General features: G+C 33.8%; 2 protein-coding genes across 2 annotated transcripts; one reads left to right on the plus strand and one right to left on the minus strand.

Moving 5' to 3' along the window:
• Positions 1 to 1413: 1413 nt before the first annotated feature.
• LOC110225629 (ankyrin repeat-containing protein ITN1) lies at positions 1414 to 4555 on the plus strand. The gene is made up of 3 exons (XM_021015412.1): positions 1414 to 2169; positions 3302 to 4346; positions 4466 to 4555. Exons 1-2 carry the CDS (start codon positions 1579 to 1581, stop codon positions 4322 to 4324), a joined length of 1614 nt encoding a protein of 537 aa, XP_020871071.1. The 5' UTR covers positions 1414 to 1578; the 3' UTR covers positions 4325 to 4346; positions 4466 to 4555.
• Positions 4556 to 5215: 660 nt separating this feature from the next.
• Positions 5216 to 9896, minus strand: LOC9300114. Its single transcript, XM_002865730.2, has 7 exons — positions 9297 to 9896; positions 9116 to 9202; positions 8821 to 9033; positions 8372 to 8536; positions 7792 to 7845; positions 7546 to 7692; positions 5216 to 5801 (listed from the first exon to the last, which is right to left on the minus strand). The coding sequence occupies exons 1-7, from the start codon at positions 9519 to 9521 to the stop codon at positions 5424 to 5426; spliced, it is 1269 nt and encodes a 422-aa protein (XP_002865776.1). The 5' UTR covers positions 9522 to 9896; the 3' UTR covers positions 5216 to 5423.
• Positions 9897 to 10275: the final 379 nt, after the last annotated feature.

The following is a 10275-nucleotide window of genomic DNA, read 5'->3' on the forward strand; positions in this document are numbered from 1 at the left end:
TAGTGGTATTTGCTATAATCTTAAAATATTGTTAGAAGTTAAACAAAACCATAGAGGTTTGTTGTTCGAGTTTTTTTTATTAGTTGACTTATAAGAGGGAACCAACTTGGCGTGTGGACATTCCAATCTATGTGTATAGCGTGTTGTTGTGCCTTACCAATAGCATAGCAACTACGTATATCAAGCTATCAACCATTTAAGGTCTTTTCATAGTTAATACTCCCTCCGTATTTTAATAAGTGTCATTTTAGAATTTTTAATTTTTTTGAATTGGATGTCGTTTTCAAATTTCTATACAAAATTTATTACTTTTTAATGTTTTATGATATCATAAAACATTAAAAAGTAAAAAATTTTGCATAGAAATTTGAAAACGACATCTAATTTTTAAAAAAAGAAAATCCTAAAACGACACTTATTAAAATACGGAGGGAGTATATGTTTTAGAAATATATATTTATATGTCTTAGAAGTTAGCTTTAGTCAGCCCAATTGTTTGTCTATGGCAATGAATGGCGGGGGCGGAACCGGGCGGTTTGGGCAAATCACTAAATTATGTCGCCATTCACACATCTCATAATGCTATCTGTTACTCATTATTAAACAATAAATTAAACTTATAGCATCAGTAAAAGAAAACAATCAGTCAAGTCGCATATTAGTCGCTAAATGCTTGGTTACAACCAAATAGCGACTAAAACATGTCAAAAATATATTCTTGTAATATAAAAAATTTCACGATATACAAACGTAATTTAAAATTTAAGGCCCAAAATCAAATCCCTTTTCTTAGTAAAGTTTATATATGTATTTTCCTATGAGTGCTTAATGAAAATATCAACGACCCGTGAAACGGAAAGCTAATACAACACGACTAAGTACTAAAGCAATTTCTTCCAGAATACATGAATTGAAGATGGATACGTCATCTTAGCATGCCACGAATCCTTAGATATAGAAAGTATATAATGTCAACTTCGGAAAAATTAATAAGTGAAACTTGCTATAAACAATATTGTATATTAGCAAAAAAAGGAAAAAAAGAAAAAGAAAAAAACTACAAATGTCGTTAGCTCAACGGGTAATGATCCTAGGCGAAGCTTTTTTTTTTTTTTTTTTTTTTTGACATCTTTGGATCGAAAAGGTCTGATCCATAGCCAATCCCTACTACGCGGGGTAACGCGACTTAGTGGAGTCGAACTCCGGTGGGGAAGGCGGAGTCAAGTGGACTTAACCACTTGACTAAAAGCACATCCCCGACCCTAGGCGAAGCTTAGAGGTCACCAGTTCGAATGACGCTTGGGACGAAACTAATATTACATGCTGTGGTTTCGGACTTGGGAGGATTACGGGCTTTGGCCCAGAACATCTTAGTATTCAAAAAAAAAAAAAAAAACTACAAGTGTGTTCAAGTATTTTAGCCAGTGGATTAGATTAAACTTCTACGAAGAGAGCAGTGGTTGACCTGAGAGTATTATTTATAGAGAATCCTCAGCGACTGAATATAAACATAAAATTTCTCTCTTGAGGAAGATAAACAAAGATCAAAGTATTCTCCAGCCATTTGGAAACTACTTGATGGCCTTACCAATGTTCGGCGGTATTGACTTTACCAATTTGTTTCTTGAGAATCCATATTTCCTGGACAAACCAGACGAGAGCTTCGGGGGAACGTTTTTGCACCTAGCTGTGAAACTAGGGAACGAGGAACTCGTTAAGAAGATAATCGAGATTCGCCCTTCCCTAATCAGTTCCACTAACACCAAAGGTGACACACCTCTCCATTTGGCTGCGGGATTGGGACACACAAGCATCTTGCTGCTGATGTTAGAGTCCACAGCTGAGTCCATAGAAAGCATAGAGGAGACAATGCCGAATGATCTAAACCTTGCAGAAATGGTGAATAAAGATGGTTTGACACCTTTGCATTGCGCGGTGATGAATGGCTCGGTGGAAACCCTGACTACGTTTATCAACAAGGCTCCCTCGTCTTTTGACTCAGTCACACTACAAACGAGTGAAACAGTCTTCCATTTAGCTGCCAGACACAAAAAGATGGAAGCCTTTATTTTCATGGCCAAGAGTGCCAAACTAAGAAGACTTCTCTACGAGCTGGATGGAGAGGGCAATACTGTGCTTCATGCTGCCGCATCAGTAGGCTTTCTCTCCGTAAGTTCTCCTTCTTTTTTTTCTGTGTTTTCTACTTGTAGCAAAAAATTTTTTTGTGTTTTCTATTAGCAGCAAAAAAAAATTCTCTTCAAAACTTTCTCTTGAAATTTGAATCGGTATTCGCTTGTGGGGTGGCAAGAGTAGCACATAGTTTCTACAAAGCCCAGTCTAGATGAAATAGTTAGCATAACATATGCCCCAAAAAGAAACCCGGAGGAGAAACAATCTGTAAACAAGGCTTATAAAAACGAAGCCCAAGAGGCCTAGAAGGTGAAGGATTTTTCAAAAAAAAAACAAGTTTTGTTAGTCTTTCGGCTAACTGCTATTTCTCAAATTCATCATAATCATCTGTAATGTTTAAGGAGTTTTTTGTCCAATGAATATGTAAACAGATTCTGATCTAATAAAACTGACGTTAAGAAAAAAGAAAACTATTTTCAATGTGCTCTTACGATTTTTTTTGGCACAACCGCAGGTTTAACATTGTATTGATCAAATAATACCAAAATATCTTTAGTTATTTGCTTAATATATTTTTTTCAGTATATGTAGCTACAGTAACAAATAAAAAGTCTTGCCTTATTTTCAAAAACTCAACGTTAATTTAAAATACAATTGATTGCGTATGCATATTTGATTAATCATCATTTGAGTTTTAAGGGTCCATTTCATTAACAATATTCCATGCATAAAGATGATAAAACGACCTTCTGAACTTTGAAGCATTCAGAAAAATATACTCCCATTTTTTCTTATTAATCCAAATTCTATAAAAAGTTTGTTCTAAAAAAGATACAATTTTTAACTTTTTAATGTATTTGTTTTATTAATTATTGATGATGAATTGTAAATTTCAAGAAAAATAATTGATTATTATGGTTTGGAATTACAGAAAATTGTTAATCACAAAACTGACGCTGACGCATCTATAATCAGTTTTTAATAAGTATGAAAAAATTAAAAATCGGATTAATTAGAAACAAATATATTAATCAATTTTATTAAATGAGTTAGAAAAATACACCACTTTGCATCCGGGCTTTTAACCGAAATTCTGCAATAATCTTTGATAGATTCCTTACATATCTTGGTATTTCCATCTGAAATTCTCTAATATATTAACATATTGCAGCTGGTAAGTTACATAGTTCATGAAATAAAAATAGAAGTCACCACCCAAAACGATAAAGGTTTTGAAGCGGTTGATCTTCTCAATAAAGATGATGAAGATTTCAAAATGCTATCTATGATTCTGGGGCGTGATTCAGAAGTATTTCAACGCATTTCAATTCTAGGAGATGCTCATACACCTGCAACAACAACCGAGGTGGAAAATTCCGAAATTCATTATGAGCAAGGACTTGTAGTTCCTGAAATAAAAGAAGAGAACGTCACCGACAAGAACAATAAAGTTTTTGAAGCGATTAAACTTCTGAACAAAGACGATGAAGATTTAAAAATGCTTGCTGGGACTGATTCAGAAACATTTCAAGTCCCTTCGAGTCGGAAAGGAATTATAACATCTGAAACACAAACCGAGATGGTATTTTCGGAAACTCTCCATAAAGTAGGACTTAGTCGTCGAGAGAGTCGCATCAAAGAAAAAGATATGCAGTCAGAGGCTTTGCAAAACGCGAGGAATACAATTACGGTTGTCGCAGTCTTGATTGCATCGGTTACTTTCACTTGTGGATTGAACCCGCCTGGTGGTGTCTATCAGGATGGACACTTCATAGGGAAAGCAACCGCAGGGGGAACTGTGGCTTTCAAGGTCTTCTCGGTAAGCAATAGCATCGCGTTGTTTACATCAATATGCATCGTCATTCTTCTGCTCAGCATTATACCATTTAGGACGAAATCACTCAAGACATTCTTGATTATAACACATAAGATGATTTGGGTGGCTGTTATAGCCATGGCAAGTGCTTATGTCGCTGGTGCATGTGTCACTTTACCCCATTCTAGAGGAAACAAATGGGTACTCAAAGCCACTCTGGTTATTGCTTGTGTCATGCTAGGAGGTATGTTTATTTGTCTTTGGTTTAAGCTGGCCAACCATATGTCAAGGAAGCAGAGGATGAGAAGATCTATAATGTCGAGGAAAGAAACCCTAGATAGGGCAGCTGCTTTCGTGGAGGGCTACTACAGCTACTAAAATTATCTATATATGTATATCCTTTTACTAAAGGTTTTGTGTCGTTAATTTTGTATATCTGCATTAATTATAATTATGTCGCTTGTATAAATGACTCTATTAATTAGTTGAAATAAATATGCACATCGATTATTGATATACTCCATATTCACCGCTTTAGCAATGTTTTTAATATCCTTTTTTATCGTGTTTCACTGTATTTTCATTGTTTTATTGAATTTATTTTCCAAGTAAATCTCCTTGCATTTTAGAGATCTTCTTATGTTTTGTGTGTATTTTGGTGTGTATTGTGTGTCTCTTAAACCATTTCAAGTTAAAATAATGGAGAAAACAAATTTGGATGCAAATAAGAGAAATGATGATCCAGTCTTTAAAACGATTTATAATGCTCCATATCTCAGCATGAAAGCTACGTCTACTTTTTGTTGTTGTAGATTATACGTCCATATGTAGTGCACCTAATCTGCTGCTCTTCTACTAGTTCATCCGAGATATTTTTAATATTTCGTGGGCCTGTGAGCTCCTTAGCCAGTAAGCCTCAAAAGCTTTTGTGATTAAACACAAGTTTCAGCTTTCGGTAATTTATATTCGCATTTTATACTAAAAAAATAAAAGCTTAATACTAAAAAATAATGCACATCTCGAGTCCATCAACTCGCGCATATTTTTACTTTATATGGTAATCAAATAGTCAAATGTTCTCATTTTGGCACCCAAGTTAGACATTACTAATCTATACACGCCTACCTGAAAAAAGGAATGTTAGGAGTTATATTGTGACTACGATTATATGTAGATATCGTGTGTATCTTTTGTCTCGGTTTTCTTATCTTAAGTCGGTCCTCTTTGTGTAAATACATGCTTTCAGTCCACTGACTTGAGGCATAAGAGTGAATTCCCAAATCTTCCTCTAAGTTGACAATATTTAACAAAACAATTTATCTATTACATCACGTCAAAAATACAGTAGGGACACAATCGCGCGGCTTGGCCTTACAAAAAAAAAAAAGAGAAGAAACACAATCTAAGATGAAAAAAATCTTAATAACAGAAAAAACATTAATTCACACAAAATATTTATTTCTTCGGTTCGGGTGAGTCAAGGACACCTAGGGTTTCGACCAGGGCCTCCGTAGTAAAAATAAGTCCCCCATACATTGTTTTTGCCTTGTCTGATGTCATAACAAGCCGGGTGATCAGCCAAGACATGGAGATTCTTCAGAGGCAAGAGATTGTTGTCCCAATCAACAACTTGTAAGTTCCTAAAGTAGGCAGCTTTCTCAAACCCTTCATCTGCGAAATGGCCGCTTCCCATCTGTGTTCCGGTGTGAGCACCGCTTGATCGGCTGTTCACAACTTCGCCGCCAAATTGTACCATACTTGCATGACTCCTCAAGTGACTGAACAAGAAAGCTGGCCAGTATCCCACAAGAAGTCCATTCCCTAGTTCAAGCCACCAGTGCCCATGTTTTGGATCCTACATTAAGTTTCAATTGACCACAATATTGGCAATAGCACGTTTAGCTTCAAGACAACAAAAAGTATAGTATAGATGAAATAATTTCTGTAAGTCAAAACAATCGAATGTTTCAAAACCAACATATATGGCTTTGCAGGATACACAGTTAATTAAACATCGTATATATCGATCATTATGTAATCTTTATAACCAGCTTCATGTGAGTTACCAAATAAACTTATGTTTCATATATTTAGTTATACCAAGGGAGGTCAGCTAAATTTGCGCATACAGGTTTCTAGTTGATGTACATTAAAGATTTGCTTTTACTGCAGGAGCAGTGAAGTTTCTGACATCAATTTCATATCCTCAATTTAATGCTCTTACCAAATCCAACCTTTTTTATTTATTAACAATGTTTTGAAAAAAGCTGAAGCCATCTTTCTTTTATTGGTTCACTTTATGAAATTCGAGGTTGGTTGCTTTCTTTATTGTTTCTCAAAGAGTTACAAGTATTCAAAGTACCTACAATGGCACACGTTGTAATAACTAAGCATTGCCTCGGGGTGATTTTCATTCATTTATTGATGAGTCATATTAGGTTAAATTATGATTACGTGAGCTCTTTTTGTGACGTGAGTTATGTCTCTTTTTGTTTTTTTTTTGAGCAACAGACGTGAGTTATGTATGTCTATAAGTAATTACAGCCTAAAATTTTCACCATGATGATTTGGTTTTCAATTTGTTTATGTGAAAATGGATTAAGTAGACATAACATTTAAATAAATGTTATTTTTAAAAAAAAACATTCAAATAAATGTTTATAGTTTACTAGGACGTATAATAACTATATTCATATATATATATATATATATATATATATATATATATATTATATGCACTTTCATGTTATCTATATTTTTTGGATTTTATGCTAAGTTATATATACATGGTTCAAACAAATATCTTAATTAAGCTATATGCAAAAATATTATACTAATATATGTCGTTAAACATATAAATCTTCACAAAAAAAACAAAAAAAAACCAGTTTTCTGAAGTGAAACTAAGAAAGGTAGCTGAAAATGTATATTAAACAAACAATGAAAGAATGGTTGGACAATTTGCTCTAATTTACAATTTTGTGGAATAAGCTCATGCTTAATGTGTCGGTTGATTTAAAAATTTTATTAGACATCTGCGTAGCGTATCAAGTGCGTTATTGACTTTATATATGTCGGTCTTAGTACTTTAAAAATGCAATGTTTTGTCTTGGTAGGACTTATCTAAAAGAAATCTTATGTTTGAAGCAATCATATAGCCTAAGCAATAATTTACACATAACTATTTTTAACTTTATAGTGGGTCAGCGTCTTCTTCTTAATATATAGAAGAAAAAAAAAGAAAAAAAAAAGAAAAAAAAAAAAAAGAAGAAGAGCAGAACACCTATAAAAAAAAAAAAGAAGAAGAACAGAACACCTATTTATGCGCTAGATTACACATTCCGACTGATTTTAATTTCGACGTTCATTGGTAAATTCAAAGACCACATGCACACGTACTACTTATAACTTGATTCTACCATAATTCTCATCAAATGATGCTATGAGTATTTGTTTTATGTGATTTGACCAAAATCATCAAATATGTACAAATTGTAAGTATTTTAAGTTTCAGGAATTTTTTGTCCTTATTTATGAATTGAATATGATAAAAATATGGTTAGAAGTGTGGAAATAAATGGAAGGAAAAGAAGTCTGACCTTCCAAATCATTAAACCAATATCAAACTGTCTTCCATTATAAGAGGACCTCGGGGAAATCGCTGCACCAATTGCAATTTTATTGTTGGTTTGTACGAATCCAGAGCAGAGTAAATTGTAGCACCCAGTTGCTTGGTATGCATCAGTCTGCTTTTCCAAATTTTCAATTCAATATATTTTTTTCCCTCATGATATTAAATAAATACATTAGCAAAAAAGTTGAGAAAAAGTAGAGATTGGTCTTACCGTCCAATATGTGAAGAATCTTGGATAATTATCTCCATATAGCTCAGGACTAACCTGCAAAAAAAGATCAAATGCTATGTAATCAGTAATCACCAACCTAATTATTAATTGGACCCTATCTATATCCCCACCACATATCTTTTGCAACTTAATACTGTATATTACTAGTTGATTTGTCTGCCGGTTCTCTGTTTAGAAAATAAGAAGGTTGACTAATTATGCTCCTGATTGACTCGAAAGCTAATCTTTGTGTTTTTATAAATTATAAACGTAAACATCAAACCGAAAAAGAATGTGGTAAAACTATTGTCCTTTTGTTGTTATGTGGCGTTTGTGTTTATATTACTAACAAACAAACTTTTGTGTTTAATATGATGAAAGTTACAGACTTTTATGAAAACAATACGCAATTAATATAAAGAAAAGCAACGAAATATGGAAATAAACAATGTATATAGTCTAGTGATTAAACTTTAGTCGGATGTTTAATCGGTAACAAGAGAGATATCGAAAAAATGTTTTTTTTTTTAATTGGAAAACTATGGGCAAATGATGTTGTATAGTGAAAAGTGAATTGTACCTGCCAACCAGCTTCAATGGTGTTTAGGTCATGACCAAAGGATCCAGAGATGAGCCAAATCTGAGATAAACTAAACTCATAAGCATCAGTGACACGTGGCGCCCACACGTTAATGCTTGCTTTAGCTCCATAGTATTGTTCTCCATTCACAAACACCACCGCATGCTGCATGTAAATTTAAACTCTCTTAAGCTAAGTACAATTAATTAATTTTACACCTAAAAAATAACATAAGTTCACACTTTATCTTCAATATCAAGAAATCAGTTGAACGAAGACTCTTTTGTTTCTCCATCTCGATCGAATATTTTTTTCTTATGCTTTATATACTTTTTGGAGAATAAGATGCTTTATTGAACAAAAAAAAAAGTTAAAGTAAAGCATAAGAAAACATTATTATTCTCTCGCATGATCGATTCGTACGATACAAGAGGTGAAGAAGAAGTTACCTCGTGACCACCTCCGGAGGAATCTCGTCTAATGGGTCTTCTTAATTTCCGACCAAACCGTCGAACTGAATTTGCCCTCAAAACATCATTCTTCGTTGTTTTTCTCATTGGTATTGACCCAACTGGACAACTTTCACCGGACATACTCCATAACTGATTAAAACTTTCCTCATTTGTTGTTTCATTACTTCTACTTGACCTGTCTGGTGAATCCTGCATGTTTCCATTAATAGAATTACTTCTTTGTTTACCTAAAAACTATAAAAAGAAGCAAAGTGAAAGGTAGATTCATTACCAGTGGCTTCTGGCCTTGTAGCTGAGGATGATCAAATGCTGGTTGTAAATGAGACGGTACACATTCTATTACATCTCCATCTGGGCTCTACAGTTTTACAGTAACAAAAATGATCACATAAATGGAAAAAACAAGAAAAACAAAAGGTGGATAATTTCCATAAAAGGGTTTGTTTGGTTACGTGGATTGTTTTGATGGAAGGTTTGTTGATTCTGTTGAGATATGCTTCCACTCTTCTAAGCTTCTGAATATCTCTGTTGGGTCTGAATGAAGTTTGGTTTTTAAGATGGAGAGCTGATCCGAGTAACAAGTCTATTTGAAGAGAGAGAAGAAGAAGAATCCCAATAAATTTGGATGTGATGGTTGAAGTAGTTGAAGAAGAAAATGAAGAAGAAGAAGAAGCCATAACTAGAGAATGTACGGCTTGTTTGGTAATGAAATGGATAGGTTTATTTGTCTCCTTGTGCTTTCTTGATTTGTTTTAGCACACAAGAACAAAGAAGAAGTAGAAGAAGAAGGTGGAACGAGAATGAGAATGAGAAGTTAGTTTAATCATATCCCAATGTCCAGACAGAGGAAAACAGAGAGCAAGCAAACAAAAAACTACTTATGTTATTTTCAGTTTGATTTTATTTCCTCTTATTTTTAGGGGGTTTCTTGGGGTTTGTGGAATCTCAAACTTTATCTCTCTTTTTCTCTCTAGCTTTTGTTTTTAAATTAAATAAATAAAAAATGAGAGAAAGAAATGAAGTAAGTGGCTTTGGGGTTGTGTTTCCGACAGAGTCTAAGCTTTGACAGGCACGAATTACCATTCAAAAGAGAGTGCTTAGAAGGTGGGCCTTTTGCCTTTTGCCTTTTCCCACGTTTTTTACCCATAACCTCATGTCCATTTAACCATTTTTTACTTGTCTACATGGTGATAAGTTAATAATGATTATCATCTTACAAACATGACGAGGATGGGACATAGATCTATCACTATACTAAGAAGGATTAAGGTTCAAATTCTCTTTCATCATCTTATTCATGAGCTTACGCAATACAAGAAAGGTGAATAATTAAGGTAGAAAACTAGAAAGTACTGAAGGACCATAGTATGTCGTCTAATGATTTGTAATAGTATTGTCATAATATGGGTTTATAGTCGTTAGATAGTAGAT

This window comes from Arabidopsis lyrata (genome assembly GCF_000004255.2).
Source record: "Arabidopsis lyrata subsp. lyrata unplaced genomic scaffold ARALYscaffold_8, whole genome shotgun sequence".
Taxonomy (NCBI): domain Eukaryota; kingdom Viridiplantae; phylum Streptophyta; class Magnoliopsida; order Brassicales; family Brassicaceae; genus Arabidopsis; species Arabidopsis lyrata.

Bases quoted from the DNA above. Each gene is read 5' to 3' on its own strand.
- LOC110225629 (XM_021015412.1), top strand. From the start codon at position 1,579: ATGGCCTTACCAATGTTCGGCGGTATTGACTTTACCAATTTGTTTCTT. The intron at 2,170-3,301 runs GTAAGTTCTCCT...AACATATTGCAG, and splicing joins CATCAGTAGGCTTTCTCTCC to CTGGTAAGTTACATAGTTCA.
- LOC9300114 (XM_002865730.2), bottom strand. From the start codon at position 9,521: ATGGCTTCTTCTTCTTCTTCATTTTCTTCTTCAACTACTTCAACCATC. The intron at 7,846-8,371 runs GTACAATTCACT...CTTTTTTTGCAG, and splicing joins CCATTGAAGCTGGTTGGCAG to GTTAGTCCTGAGCTATATGG. The intron at 7,693-7,791 runs GTAAGACCAATC...TTGGAAAAGCAG, and splicing joins GATTCTTCACATATTGGACG to ACTGATGCATACCAAGCAAC.